This window comes from Glarea lozoyensis (genome assembly GCF_000409485.1).
Source record: "Glarea lozoyensis ATCC 20868 chromosome Unknown GLAREA3, whole genome shotgun sequence".
NCBI classification, from domain to species: domain Eukaryota; kingdom Fungi; phylum Ascomycota; class Leotiomycetes; order Helotiales; family Helotiaceae; genus Glarea; species Glarea lozoyensis.
In genome coordinates this window covers 48,808-63,447 of record NW_007360998.1, presented here as the reverse complement: position 1 = coordinate 63,447, position 14,640 = coordinate 48,808, and the positions used below count along the sequence as shown (strand labels likewise).

General features: G+C 46.4%; 6 protein-coding genes across 6 annotated transcripts; 4 read left to right on the top strand and 2 right to left on the bottom strand.

The window, feature by feature from the left end:
• Window positions 1–178: 178 nt before the first annotated feature.
• GLAREA_00022 (uncharacterized protein) lies at window positions 179–1,037 on the top strand (the record flags this gene model as incomplete). The annotated part of the gene is made up of 3 exons (XM_008084782.1): window positions 179–226; window positions 279–304; window positions 356–1,037. The coding sequence occupies 3 exons, from the start codon at window positions 179–181 to the stop codon at window positions 1,035–1,037; spliced, it is 756 nt and encodes a 251-aa protein (XP_008082973.1).
• A 473-nt stretch (window positions 1,038–1,510) lies between these two features.
• GLAREA_00021 (uncharacterized protein) lies at window positions 1,511–2,601 on the bottom strand (the record flags this gene model as incomplete). The annotated part of the gene is made up of 2 exons (XM_008084781.1): window positions 1,511–2,409; window positions 2,463–2,601. 2 exons carry the CDS (start codon window positions 2,599–2,601, stop codon window positions 1,511–1,513), a joined length of 1,038 nt encoding a protein of 345 aa, XP_008082972.1.
• A 1,154-nt stretch (window positions 2,602–3,755) lies between these two features.
• On the top strand, window positions 3,756–6,566 carry GLAREA_00020 (uncharacterized protein; the record flags this gene model as incomplete). Its single annotated transcript, XM_008084780.1, has 1 exon — window positions 3,756–6,566. One exon carries the CDS (start codon window positions 3,756–3,758, stop codon window positions 6,564–6,566), a length of 2,811 nt encoding a protein of 936 aa, XP_008082971.1.
• Window positions 6,567–8,309: 1,743 nt separating this feature from the next.
• Window positions 8,310–10,048, top strand: GLAREA_00019 (MFS general substrate transporter; the record flags this gene model as incomplete). The annotated part of the gene is made up of 3 exons (XM_008084779.1): window positions 8,310–8,522; window positions 8,663–9,345; window positions 9,397–10,048. The coding sequence occupies 3 exons, from the start codon at window positions 8,310–8,312 to the stop codon at window positions 10,046–10,048; spliced, it is 1,548 nt and encodes a 515-aa protein (XP_008082970.1).
• A 1,838-nt stretch (window positions 10,049–11,886) lies between these two features.
• Window positions 11,887–12,300, bottom strand: GLAREA_00018 ((Phosphotyrosine protein) phosphatases II; the record flags this gene model as incomplete). Its single annotated transcript, XM_008084778.1, has 1 exon — window positions 11,887–12,300. The coding sequence occupies one exon, from the start codon at window positions 12,298–12,300 to the stop codon at window positions 11,887–11,889; it is 414 nt and encodes a 137-aa protein (XP_008082969.1).
• A 904-nt stretch (window positions 12,301–13,204) lies between these two features.
• GLAREA_00017 (uncharacterized protein) lies at window positions 13,205–13,825 on the top strand (the record flags this gene model as incomplete). Its single annotated transcript, XM_008084777.1, has 1 exon — window positions 13,205–13,825. The coding sequence occupies one exon, from the start codon at window positions 13,205–13,207 to the stop codon at window positions 13,823–13,825; it is 621 nt and encodes a 206-aa protein (XP_008082968.1).
• Window positions 13,826–14,640: the final 815 nt, after the last annotated feature.

Genomic DNA, 14,640 nt, shown 5'->3' with positions numbered 1-14,640 from the left:
GCCGGATGGTCCGTCCCCGTAGACCCTACGTACTAGGGACCTAGAACAAGACACCGATATAACAGGTCGGAGTTTTATTAATTCAGTAGTTTAGCTGGTAAGTGCTAAAGTCGGTATCCTCACATCAACCCCGCCCCCACCAACACAACACCATCTTTTCTTCAACACGAAAAGCAAAATGTCACCAACTCCATTCGTGTCGATTCGAAAGTGGATTCACTGGCAGGTAAGATAATCTTTCTTCTGCAGCTCAATGGCTGTTACTGATGGCAGCATAGGGAGAAGAGGCTGGAGAAGACACGGAGTTCGACGGTCTTCATCCAACCACTGGAAATACGAATTAACCGACTCGCAGTACACTCGTTCTGACTTCCGCGGCTAAATACTTCATCGACATCCGTATTTATCTTCCTAAGTCTCCTTCAAACATTACACAATCCGACCCCAATCTTCCACCGACACGATTAGAATGGGCGTTCGCAGGAACGGCATATAGCACACCCGCAGAACACGACAGCGAAACAGGACAATTGAAGAAGCCAGCACATACACAATGGACTCATTGGATTGATAACAAGACTACCGACGAGGTGATGGATGAAGGCGATATGTTCCCCAAAGATGATGGCTCGAATGAAGTCCTCGAACGAGGCGCGATGGTCAATCCTAATACCGGCAACATGCAAAAATACGAGGAGTGCTGGGCTGATCTAGATTCTGTACTGTTACCAGGAGAAGATCAGTTCCAGAGCTGGGTACTAGTCACCAAGACAGCGACCCCTGATACGGTTGTTCGAGGGATGATGATTAGGATTGGCGGATATGTCCAAGCTATTTTGAGGAATAATAAGGAGGTTGGGCTGAAGAAGTGGAAATGGAGCGAGGATGAAAAGATTTGGAGGGAAACGGCGGTGATGGGGAATCTTGGTTCTCCTTTGGGGACGAAGGACTTGGGGAAGGCTATGAAGCTTGGAGATGAGTTTGTTGCTCATGATGGATTGATGTGGAGATGTGTGGAGGCTTATGCGTGGAAGTGATGCGGGGCGGGGGCTTCTCAGTAAGTAATCTGGGATCTGTTGGAACTTGTTCTTATTGCTAAACCATCTAGCAGACTCGATTCCTAAAACACACAACAAAGCAGGTTCAAAGAATACCCAAAGCTCCGAAAAGGAATTTGAAGAATTCGATTAGGCTTACTTGTGCCCAAAAACATCCAGTCATTCCTTCCTTGTTTTATACTTGGACAAGGCAAAATTTCCCAACTTGAGGTCCCGAGGTTCTGTGTATGGGCATTGTCAGGCCAATTTTTTTCATTTTTCCTATTCTCTACCGCAGGTCTAGAGCTTACATGGGCAGTTTATCGATCTCTGGCCACATGTTACCTCAATTTAAGTGGAAAGATTTGAGACTCAACGCGACAGAGCACAGTTCGTGTCAAATTTCCATCCATTGCAGGATCCTATGTCTTTCGCTGATCGGTTGTGCAAGGCCTGACAAGGTGCATACTGCACTATCGAACGATGTTTCTCCTACAATACGAGCACTCGGCATCATCGCAACTGAACATCGCGCGTTCTTTCCCAGGCAGAAGATCGTCATCGAGGTCAATAATTTGCGGTACAGTACTACCAGACAGCTCAAAAGACTTCCGTAACTGCAATTCTCCTCTTTCTCCTTCCTTGTGGCCCCGACCTATGCAAAAACTCAAACATTGGATATGTTGATGTCTTAAGCAGTGTGTGTCTCTGGAGCGGGGAAATGTGATTGTCCTGAGAGATTGACACCTTGAAAGAAGCGTGTCTAAATTCCATTCCCGCATAGCTATACACACCTGACGGCGAATAGTGATATGCTGAACGTGCTTTTCGAATTCCGTCAATGGTGTTTCGGCCGCTGTAGGTCCGCAATCTACAAGTTGTCGCGAGTAGCAGGCTTCCAAGAACGATACATTGTCGCACTTGTAATCGAAATAAGCCATTAAATCCACGTCGTGGTCAGGGAACTTCTTTTTATCCTCACCAACCCTCAAGGTGAGAAGCGTGAATTTCTTTTGCAACTCGGCACGTATTTTCCTGTTTACCTGGAGAAGGGCTGGATTCGTGAATGGCTTTGTTTTTTCGAACATATGGTCTTCGGCATTGGATCTGCGAGGAACTATGTATAGATGGAAGGGTAAGTCAAAGGGATTTTCCCCTTCGATCCATTTCGGCATTGGCTGGATAGTTTGACCTCTAGGAAGTGCGAATTCGATGATTCGAAACTGGAGTTCATCGGGAAGTTTTGGGAAGAGTGTGAATAACTCCTTTGGTCCATCGTTGCATTTGTCTATTGTTTCGGTCCAATGCTTTTCGTATGCCTTACGGTAAGCATCTCCATCCGCATACTTTTCGCTAAGCGCCCGTGAGAAGCCTATTATGACATTACTCGGATTGCTTGCTGTCGATTTCACAGAGAGAACTTACAAGAACAGTGACAGCAATAGCCCCAAGCGTCTGGGTGGCCCCAATATTTAGGTGCATGGCGTGTTATCGGTGAGTACGTCGAAAACGAGTTATCAACTGGTCTTGTCGGTGGCGTTACTGGGCGTTGGGGATGATCCATTTTTGGGTTGCGTGGTTGTGGTTGGGATCAACTCCGAAGATTTGTGGTTGGGGTGGTGGTTTGAAAGAGAGACATGAAGGCAACAGATCTTGATATGTTTTTGAGCAAGGAACTTGACGCTAGCAGCTTTTTATGTCATTTCGAGTCATAACATCCACCGTATTGCTTGATTATTGGAAGATGGTGAATCGTTCGGTGAATGAAATATATTAGTACGATCGATTGGTTGGAATCCTTCTTGAAAAGAGTTCTGACTACAATCGATGGAATGCTTAAATTTGGAAAAATGTGTAGCGATGTCACAGTATTTGGGCTGAGCATATGGTTCTTGATGACTTGATGATACTCCAAAAACCAAATCATTAGTCTTCATAGTCTCTCATTCGCTATACACTGCTTGTCAGTCAACCTGGAAATAACGCATTGAAGACATTTGTTATCATTCTTGAGTTATCGTTTTGCTACGACCTTGTGCCCTGACTCACGTCAAAGATCAATCTCTCATTCTGTATCAAACATCATGATTATTTCCACGCCCGCAAGTCTAAAGTATAGGAACACGGTAACAGGGGGTAGATTGATCATGTGACGTTTACATCCTGAAGCTCCAAATCTCCAGGATCTCTGGCCATTATCATCATCATTCGGCATTTAAAGGGTATATGCGATCGAAGTAAGAGAAGTAAAAGTGTCTTTGCCGTGATTTCAGAATATTAGTAGTTATCGAGGCTCTGTCACATGACCAGACTTCTGTCAATTTGAATCTTCGACCTCCAGCGCCAGACATCGGTATCATCAACCTGACAACTACATTACTCCAATCATTTACTTGACCGCTTCTTCTGATTCTTATCGCTTGATTGTAGGGTCTTCCCCAGCTTCTGTGAAGTATCGTTGAGAGAAATAGTTCATGTTCGCAATCGTTCTTGCCTTCTTCTTTTCTTCTTGTCAAGGTAAGAAATGGGTCGTGACTTCCAGTTTCATCCTACTTTCCCATTGTTTTGGTTTGCGGCGACAAATCTAGATTGGAGCATCTTGATTCTCCAGTTCAAATTTTGGCACATCCTTAGCAGTTCCTAACATCATCCTCAATTCCTTTCCTTGATCCACCATGTTCATTGCGCCCGACAGAAACACATACCTAACGAAACCTGATGTCTTCAAATCTTAGCTCCCCCAGCTCTCTATCAGTCACTCCTTTGGATTTCCAACCGGCGGTACTCCAGACTCCTCCCTACGCTCATAACGCTTCGCCATCTGGATCAAGTCGAGATGGAGATCCACCACCCACGCCGCAAGATGATTTATATTTACAAAATGCGACCGGCCTGAACCGGTTGGAGGTAATCTCGCCTCGGCCTGTTGCAAATCATCAGCTTAAATTCTCTCATTCATTACTGCAAACTCCGCCTGGAACGAAACCTCAACGCCAAGATGGTTACTTCACGGCTCGAGCCGGCTCGTCACCCCGATCAACGCAGAAACAAACAAGTCCGGCGTCTGATGATTTGAATAAATCTACAAATGGTCGTTTGAGTCCAATTCTGTCCTCTGGAGGATCATCTTGCCATTCATGCGACTCAGGAAATAGTCCGGTCGACCCTCAACGCCTGTCTCCTCCGCCGATGAGCAACCATGATTCATGCCCTCCATACAAACCTAGATCAAGGAGCTCAGTGAGCCTGACTATGATGCCGAGACTCAATCGCTCGCGGACGATGCCACTACCTGGATCGCTGGAAAATATTGAGGATGAAGGCGAGAGACGAAGGCATCGTCATAGAAGGCATCGCGCCAGAGAACGATTGAAGCAAATCAAGGCATTTATGGCTGGTTCTACAATTTCTCGCAGTAGTCAGAACAGTTACGACGCATGGCGCAAAGAGATTGAAAGTTCAACCTTCTTCGACCAGAAGACCGCCTCAAAACCAAGAAGGTGGAGCTCATTTCACTTAAAACGCATTGACAAACAGTCTTTACCAATGATCTCGGAGGTTTTGACTACTGGAACGGCTGCTCTCGCCGATGCAAAAGTCAAGAAAGAAGAGGTTGCCATCTCTCTGGAAACCGATCGCAAACTCAGCTTAACTATCGTGGACGACTTGGTCGGTACTATTCGCCAAATGATGACGATGCGAAAGGTCATATCAACCCGCGTTGAGCCATTGGAACCACCAGCATCAATCACTTTGAGAAGAGCAAGTACTCCACAAACAACTACTTCTTCGAGAAGTTCAGTCGACCGAAGCACACCACTATCAAACATTGAATGCAAAGATAAGGATAAGGCTGGCGTTAAGCACAATTGCCCTGGGAGCTTATACCAAAGGCGTGCTTCAGGTACATACCTCATCACGAACGAGGACATAGAAGCAATTACAAAACTCGTGGATAAACAGATACAGAGACGGAAATCTGTGGACCCCACTGCTCACACCGGTCCGCCCATCATTACGACATCAACACCTGCAGGGAGTACGATTGAAACTTCTCATGATGATTTTACGACCCCCAAGAAAACCCATCAGCGGCGACGTTCTAGCTGGTCCAGGAGAAAGTCCGTACGCAAACCCAAAGGGACAGAAGATTATCTTCAGACTGGTTATTCAGCCCGAACGTCGCAGGCCTCCCCGAGACATAGCCTTCATCAAGTAATGTTCACCCATGACAGCAGTGGTAACTCTGATGATGAGATGCCTGCGCAATTTGACTTTCTTCATAAAGGCTTTTCACCCCCAAAGACTCCAACCGAGAGATCGCGCAACAACTCACAAAAGAGCATGCATGAAGTGATTTGGAAACCTCCAAACTCACAAGCAGGATCGCCACTGAGAAATTGTAAGTTGCCCGAGACAAGTTATTTCACGTCAGAACCTGTCACTCCATTACCAACGCCAGCCGCTGCAAGTAAAGAGCAAGAAATTGAGAATTATCTCGAGGCGGTCACTCGAACGCCTTCGTTCTTCCCGGGCTTACAGGAGTGGCCGCCAACAGCTGCCTCGACACTAGTACCAGCCTTAGGGGATTCCTCGATTCTCGAAACCAAGAAGTCACCCCTCGAGAAGTTAAACAAAAGTGATTCAGAACCTGCTCGAGACCCTTTGAGAAGCGCAAAACAAAAGAAACAATCAGCTATGGATGCACGACGGCGACCTCGACTCACTGTCTCTGAGACACGCCTATCAGAACTTGCCGATGTCATATCATTTCCACCTTTGCCTCCAAGGAAAACGACCAATGACTGGCATACACCTCTCCCTGCAATCGAAATGGCGCCCAAACCTCATGGAAAACATCTTTACGATTTAGGGCTGGATATACATTGCGGGCACTCTGGAGTCTCTTCTACGGCACTCACTCCAAGACAGCTTTCATATGCACGGTACATTCAACAAGAAACGGAGGAAGCGCCGCGGAAGATCATTCGATCGGAGACTCTGCCACTAATCGAGTTCAAGGGAGCAATTCAAATTCAACCGAAGGCTCCTTCCCGAACTTCGGTGTCTCCAGAGATTGGTCATTCCATAGATACATGTCCAGCTAACCGAAAAACCAGTTCAGCTGATGTTATGAGATGCGTGACAACCGTGGACAATGCCAGAAAGTCACAAAAGACCAGTACTTGGATCAAGGTACGGCCACCATCTGTATGTCCATCGCCACAGCCGCCTACCCCAACGGAGCTGAGATGTGACCTGAAAATCGAGATACCTTCAAATCATACCTCAAAAGCAGATAGCTTTAGCCCCGAGTCTGTGGATCGTAAAGCCGCTCGTCTAGCGATCATTCAGCAGAAAATGCCACAAACTCCTGAAGTCGATAGAGTGGGAATTTATGGAAGGTTTACGGGGACTGGAAGCAGAAATTCTGGCGGGTTGAGAGTTTGTCCTGGAGCTTGTGAGGTAGCAGAGTGTCACCACTGTTCTGTAGACACGAGGGATCCTAGCGTGGATTGGATCTCGTGAGGTCGTGCGATGGAGGATCTAAGACTGAAGCTGCAATTTTGTATCAGTAATGAATGATATTAAAAGAACTGGTGATTGTGCGAGAGTGCATTGGGTAACATATCTTCTGTGGTTCCTCAATGTTCTGATTGCTATTCTTGACGCAGCATGGTCGTCAACTCAACTAATATGGACTGATCGAAAGACTTTCTGATGCCATACCATCGGAAATCCTTTCCCTGTGTCGCACCAAATAGAACGCAACACAAGATAAATCTGTGTAATGTATCGCTTAGGACCACGCATTTGAGCTGATGCTATCTTCCAAGGTTGTTTCAAACGTTCTACAGTCCAAGGAAAGCTAGGTCGCGGAAGCTCCTAACAGAACCCACCTCCGCATTCTTGCCCGAAGCGGAGACTCTAGTGACTAGATGCATGTTTCCCTATAGATCCTACTTGCTTATTCTTATCTACACTTCCGCCAGAAACCGTCTGCATACAGATCTGGTCGCACATAATGAGCTATCTTCATCCTCACCGCTCCTTTCTTTCCCTTTCGGTCGCAAAAGTTTCACTGTTCCTTCAAAAGTTTTCAATCTTCACTTCTAGCGTCTTGGTCGGCTTTGGTGTCTGTGTTGATACTTTACTTCGTTTCAGCGTTTCTTGGAGGTTCCTGAAGCCAAGGAGATCAGATATCCCACGAGCTTTTTGCTTTGGGGTCGATTGATGTCTCACAGACCCCAAGATATTTGTATCGCAGGGCGTACGCGTACTGAGGTGTGATCATTTGTCTTGTGCTTTTTGAGATCTACAGAGGTTGACATTTTGTACCCAGTGGTAGGTACTTGGGACTAGATATGCACTCCGCGAATAAGCGAGGTTTACTACTTGACTTCACGACGGGAACTTCGAAGTAAAGAGGTTGAAGCAGGAACATTACTCGATTGTAGACTAGTATTCCTATTCCCAGTGGTTAATTATGTTTATTTTTCATATACTTCTTGCTACTCACTACCTAATATTCTCCGAATCGAGTACTCGTAACTTTGGTTTCGTCGCAAGCCACCCATTCTTGGCTCCCCAGAAAAAAACCTCCGCACGGAGGCACACATCAATCTAGATTCGAGCCGGCAACTGACTGAGCGCCACATCTAGACTACATACTTATCATGAATCCATCTCCCAAGCAACTGGAGGCTATCCAACGTCGCTCACAACCTCAAATTGGCTCCCAATTCCAGCCCGCGTCGCATCGATGTCCATGTTAACCACGATTGATCCATAAACTCCTGCCGCACCTAACCTGCAAACGGAGCTTGTCCGTCAGCCAAGCAGACGCGGTACTCATTGCCAAGTTACCCCGCAGAATTACAATCTCCATCAGGATGTTTATTGGGTGCGTGATGGAGGGGAGGTCGAGATGCTTCAAACAAAGCTTACGCGATGTGCTCCGATAAACGATCAATTCACCTTGGCTGGACTTCACATTGGGACTTGGCCGCCTTGGCTGCACATCCTCAACGGTGACATGTCGGTGAATGCTTCGCTCGAAGAAGTGAATCGCGGGGAGCAATCCGAGGACCTACCGTAGGTCAATTGGAAGGGTCACACATAAAAGCCTTAAGAAGCCCCAAAGTTCACTCTTGGATGTCTTGTTCTTCTTGGTAAAAAAGCCTCGTTCTTGGGACTTCAGCCATTTTCTGCGGCCGAGAATTCAAGCTTTCAATATATTTCTCTTGTCGAAAAGCCACTTTGCGAATCAAGATGTCTTCGCCCAGCATGACGACGGCAAACGAGCCGGCAGACCCTATCGCCAAGGGCATCATTCCTACGGCCAAGCAAAGCTTTTTGGATCTGTTCAAATGGAAGCAGAGAGTTGTGGTCACCAACGATTTTGGAGAGGAACACACGGAATGGCAGAGTCCAGAACCTCTAAAGAACCCGATCAGTTTGATGGCTCAGCTGAGCGCGCGAGATGTAAGTTGGTCACTTTTTTAAGCTTGTTCGGAGCGGGTTGATGCATTCGCGAGGCACAACATGTGCCGGCACGAACGTTGTGCTTCGGAAGATTAATCGGGAATATCCTATTGGGAAGAACACAGGCTGACATTATCAAGTGGCTTTTCTTCGTTTGCGGCTTTCTAGCATGGACAGCTGACGCTTTCGACTTTCACGCTCTCTCCATTCAAACCGTCAAATTCGCCAAATACTACAAGCAATCTAACACGAATATCACCACAGCTATCACTCTGACCCTTCTTCTCCGTTCAGTCGGTGCCGCATTCTTTGGTCTCGCAGGAGACAAGTTCGGACGAAAATGGCCTATGGTTATCAATATGATCGTTCTCGGTCTGCTACAGATCGCAACCATTTACAGTACTACTTTCCAACAGTTCTTGGCTGTCAGAAGTCTTTTCGGTCTCTTCATGGGTGGTGTCTACGGTAATGCTATTGCCATGGCTCTAGAACATTGTCCCGTCAATGCCAGAGGTTTGATGTCAGGTATCCTACAACAAGGTTATGCTTTTGGTTATGTTCTTGCTGCCTGTGCCAACTTGGGAGTTGGAGGAGCTGTTGAGTCTTGGAAGACTGTCTTTTGGGCTGCCGCTGGTATCTCCATCGGTATCGGACTCATCAGAATCTGTTTCCCTGAATCAAAGCAGTTCTTGGAAGCTAAGAAGAACGGCCACAAGAACATCACTGCTGGTGCCTTCTTCAAGGAAACCAAGGTCATGCTTGCAAAGGAATGGAAGATGTGCATTTACTGTGTCATTCTCATGACTTGGTTCAATTTCTACAGGTAAGCTCGATAACCCACCTTGATCATTATTCTCCGCTAACAATCATCCAGTCACACTTCTCAAGACTCCTACACCACATTCATGCGCGAAGCAAAAGGATTAAACAACGCAGCTGCATCCCGCGCTTCCATCTGGATGAAAGTAGGAGCTTGCGTAGGTGGATGCGTTATTGGCTACACCTCCCAATTCGTCGGTCGTCGTCGTGCAATCATCGGCTCAGCATTCATGAGCGCTCTCATGATTCCAGCCTGGATCCTCCCAAGCGGTGAACACGCCCTCTCCGCCACCGGTTTCCTAATCCAATTCTTCGTCCAAGGAGCCTGGGGCGTCATTCCAATCCACCTCAATGAGCTCTCCCCCGTCGCCTTCCGCTCTTCCTTCCCAGGTATCACCTACCAGCTCGGGAACATGATTTCCTCCCCTTCTGCCCAGATCGTCAACGCACTCGCCGAAAACATCAGCGTCAAAGACGAGGGTGGACCGAGTGTACCTGCTTATGGTCCTGTCATGGCTGTCGCAACCGCTATCATCGCCGTCGGAATCATCCTCACAACTTCAGTCGGCCCAGAGAAGAGAGGTAGAAAATTCGAGGAAGCAGCGCCAGCTGGTGCAACGGCTGCTATTCCCACAAAAGACATTGAGACTGGAGATGATCTGAGCGATGAGAAACATAGTGCACGTGAGATCGAAGGCAAGGTTTAAGATACATAGAAGTAGATAGCTAGAGCTGGTTCTTTGGTATACTTAGATAATGCAAACTTTGTTCGGCGATGACCGAGACCCTTGATGCATGATGTGCTTGAAGTCTTAAGCTGCAATTCGGGGAGAAGTGCTTGATTTGTGATTCGGGTGTCGTACTGCATATCTTCGGCCGTTGTAGTGCAGCGGTTGATCGTGTGATGGGACGTTCGGGTGAGATTATGCAGCCTTGCCGTTACGTTGACATGGGGTGCTGCTGTACATGCTTAATGTAAGCTGATTTCTGGGGTGGTTTTCGGAATGAGTTGTCTGACTGTACAGAGGTACGATACAGACGTATCTTTTCTGTCATGTGGTGTTGCTTGGATTCACTGAACTCTAATCCAAATCCTAATCCTAGGTTCAAATCCTGATGCGGATCTTTGAACTCGTTCTGGCCGTCAATCGGAATGGAAAAGTAGAAATCATCCTCGGAGCTTCAAATTTTCGGTGAACAAAGAAAGAAGCAAAGGCAATCGTTATTGTTTTTCTCGCTCCTCCTCACCTTTGATGATATTTTTTGAGGCTCCGAACGTCACGTTCGGCGAGAGCTTATCCGAAACTATTTGGACTGAAACGTCGTCTGACTTTGATATTCTTCTTGGGGATCGTGTTCACCGTCAATTAAGATTAGAGAGTTTCAAAGTATCAATGAATGAAGAAATGGATAAGGTAATTGTTGTTATGCTTCTCACAACTTTCCGTTGGGGATATCCCTAGAGAGACAAGACTGCTTTCGCATGGCACTTAAATGGAAATGTTAACCAAGACACTTCAACCAAGATTCCGCTTCCTCATATCAAGTAAATATTGAGATGTCGATGACTCGAGGACGGGAATGAGTTTCCTACATGAGAGCTTATTGATAAAACAATGTTGAGTAGAGTTTATTGCTCATACCGAGTTCTGAGCAAGAAAATCAAAAGCGTTTCGAGCGATGTTGATAGTGTGTTGACAAAACCTTCTTCTTCGCTGTGAAACACATTCTTCAATTGATTCTTCCGAAAGTTTTGGTAAACTGGAATATTTGATGCGGAAGTTGAGATTGTGGTACTTATGTCGCTGCTCCAAGTTCACGAGGATAATGTGAAAGGAATCAGAATTTTCGAGCGGTCTTGATTTATCATCCACTACTACGTTCTTCCTACCCCTTGAAGCGAACACTTGAGCAGCTTACAGATTGTGGGCATTGTGACAGCTTTTCTGCTCGAAGTGCTCTTGAGACTGCGGGCCTGAGCTTGTCTGCCAGGTACATAGTCTGCACCGGGACGTGGGCTGTGTAGACAAGTAAGTATGTTACGAAGTGTAGGATTAGCCAGAGGGATTTCGCCTGTGGTTAAGGGTAAACTATTAATGTCAGAGACAACGACCACAGATCTCATTCATGGTACTTAGTTTCACAGGTCACCATTTTCAAGCATAACACGAGTTGGGTAATTTATTTGTATTCAACACTACAATGTAATTGGGTATAATAGGGTATAAAGCTGAAACATAAAGAGCAGAAGTCTGCTGACAAGTACAATAACCCAAATAGTGTGATACAGTATCCAACAGCGCCGACAAGGGTATCTTTTTGAGCCGCGACCCAACGCCTGTAATCGTCATAGTAAAGAAGCCCCTTTCCATAACTCCGACCTGTGATGAAACTCCAATAAGAGATGAGATGATCGGGATAGTGATGGTGATGTTGTGTGGTTGGTAGGTAGCCTAGTTACAACGGTTAGTCAATTCAGTTATTTGGAAAGTTGTTTGAAGTTCTTACCAGAACGCCGTGGTATAATATGAAGTAAATATATCCTTCAAACACAAGTTTTCGAATTATTTCCAACTCCTCCTCCAATCTTCCGTGCCCGTATATTTCTAGGGAATCCACCTCCACCAAGAGGATCCTTTCCACTGGCTTTGCGTTGAAAGTATCGGTCGATCTGCTTCAAGAATAATGTACATGGGAGCACATCATTCTTCTTGGTGGTGAGAAAAGCCAGGGCTTCGGTGGAGTTGATCTTGTTGTGGTGGCAGAGATAGGCGATGACGGCGGATGCTGAGCGGTTGATTCCGAGCGAACAGTGAACGAGGACGGTGCCATTGCTTTGATGGGCGTTGTCGATGAAGTTGATGATCTTCTCGATGTGTGGTGCGATGTGGTCGACGTCGTTCATGGGAATGTGGAGGTAGGTTCTGCTAGGATCGGCGGGATGAGGCGTCGTACACATGTTGAGTATATGTGTGATATTGGAAGGAATTGACTTGGGAAATTCGGAGAGGTAAAGACGAGGGATTATCTCGAACATTTCGAAGTCGTCGGTATGAAGATGTGATTTTCTTTCAGCTGTTGGATAAATGAGTGTGTTTGAAGATGTTGGGTCGTGAAGAAGTTGATTTCGTGGATAGGCATATCGTGGAGGGGTATTTAGGGTGGAGGGTGGTTATCAGGTTGGTACCTGATTCTGTCTGCTTCTAGACCTCCGAGAATGAAAGTCTATTCCGAAATGAGAATAGAGAAAGGTACCGTTGCGGCCAATCCATTGCCAAAGAAGCTAAGCTGTGACTGAGTGCCGGAGCTAAAAACTTTATCAAGAACCCACATACTAAGCCAGACTTATGGTTCTAGAACGATCGCTGATTGGAACACCGTCTGCAACAGCTCCTGAAGAAAAATTTGAAGAGACTCATGTTTTATGTCTGGTTGCTTAGTTATGACGAATGTTGGCAACAAAAATTTTCAAAAGTCTGGGAAAGTCGAAGTTCTGGTCTGGTTACTTCATTGGAACTCATTCAAATGCACCGAAAAAAAGCTCTTTCTCCAATGTCAATTGGCCATGAATTGAATTCATCTCAACGCCAAGAGCTCTGCCATAGATGGTATTCGTTACTACTCTAGTCGTGGGTTTTTGAGTGGGCTTAGTGGGCTGGTAGAGCTATTATAAGCTTCTTCATCCACAAATCTAGCCTAATTTCTATTAGTATCTACTCTTAAGCCTGGGTCATTTCACCGTACCTCAATTTCCATTGACTGTTTCTTCATCCTCACAAAAGTTCATAGATTCTGCTTCCATTTGAGCAACACCCTTTCAACGCCCACGAAATCCGAATTCGACCGACGAGTATCTGCGAAACATGTGTTATTACTTGGAATATGTGTATGAGTGTATGGACCGCGAAACTGGGCCCCTGGTCCGGTACTGCGATGGCTACAACAAGTTTTGCCATGAATGCGAACTTCATGGCAAGGACACCGAACCAGGAGAAATCCCATGCCCAGGGAAACATGAAGAAGTTATGGTAATGGGCAGCGGCGATGTTGAAGAACGAGCCGGGCCTTGTCTTGATTGTCGAGAGTCTGTCTTCATCAGCGAAGAAGATATTTACCGGGAGTTGCAATATATAGTCGCACGCTGGGAGGACGATGGCCGATGGTCAACTCAAAAGATGCAGAGAGCTATGGAAAGGCTACATCTGCCTGTAACAGTAGGGACACGCAGCAATCGCTGGTCGAGAATGCGTTTCGCCTTAGAATCAAGGAAATGCTATAATGACGAAGCCCAGAGACAAGAAAAAGGGGTTCGATTTCTCGCGAAACATGTGAAGGATGGAGACAAATATATCTCAGACTTTGTGGCGATCGTGAGCAAAACCAAAGCCGCTCACGACGATAATATCAGACAACTCGAGCGCAAAACCCTAGAACAATTTCGACAAAGCGCTGTACGAAATCTGCGGAATCTTGATATGTCTTAAATCTGCTGGACGTGGATAGGTATTTCCGAGGAGGAGCTTTTACAGCCAAAGGCGCCGAAGGATAAATGGAATCATTCATTGAGAACTGGAATGGGGATTGCAAGCTGCCACATGTCTTATTTTCGCCATTTCGATTCGCTCGCCGACCGCCAGACAGTCTGGGATATCATCAAGGTCTTTCGCTGCAGTTTTATCCCCGAAATACATCGTGATGTGGAGTTTTTGGAGTTTTTGGAGTTGTTGGACTTTTGGTATCGAATTCCCTCGGGACCTGGAAACTGGGAACCAGTGTCAGTAATGCCATCTGCCTAGGAGGTATTGAAGAAACAAGCCTTGGATTCCAATTCAACCGTGCTGACTCTTGCAGATTATTATATCCTCATTTCGCCTGTAGAAGGAATGTCTTCTTGGGATGGGCAACCTGAAGCATCGACAAGCTCAGGTGACGTCACCTGATTCAGCTCAGCACCTCATCTCGCGGTTTCCTAACACACGATTTTGCGACACCTCCCTCCATCACTCAGCTCACACAACATTCACATCGCGAAAGCCAAACAAGAAATCACGAACGAAAGAGGGTCACTCAGATTTCAACGCCAAGATCCCAAGCACGTTGTGGCTGAGAAGCAACGAATACATTCATCCCTGAAGGGCGTGGCACGGCACTCATAACAAGTTTTACCCCACCTCGCACGTCAGTTGACCACAACGAACACTGCCCAACTGTGAAGGCCGAGCAATAATACCAATTGAATTGGTCAATCGTATTCCATTCCGGGAGATGAAACGCGGGGAGTTCATGTTGAGGCTGTTGG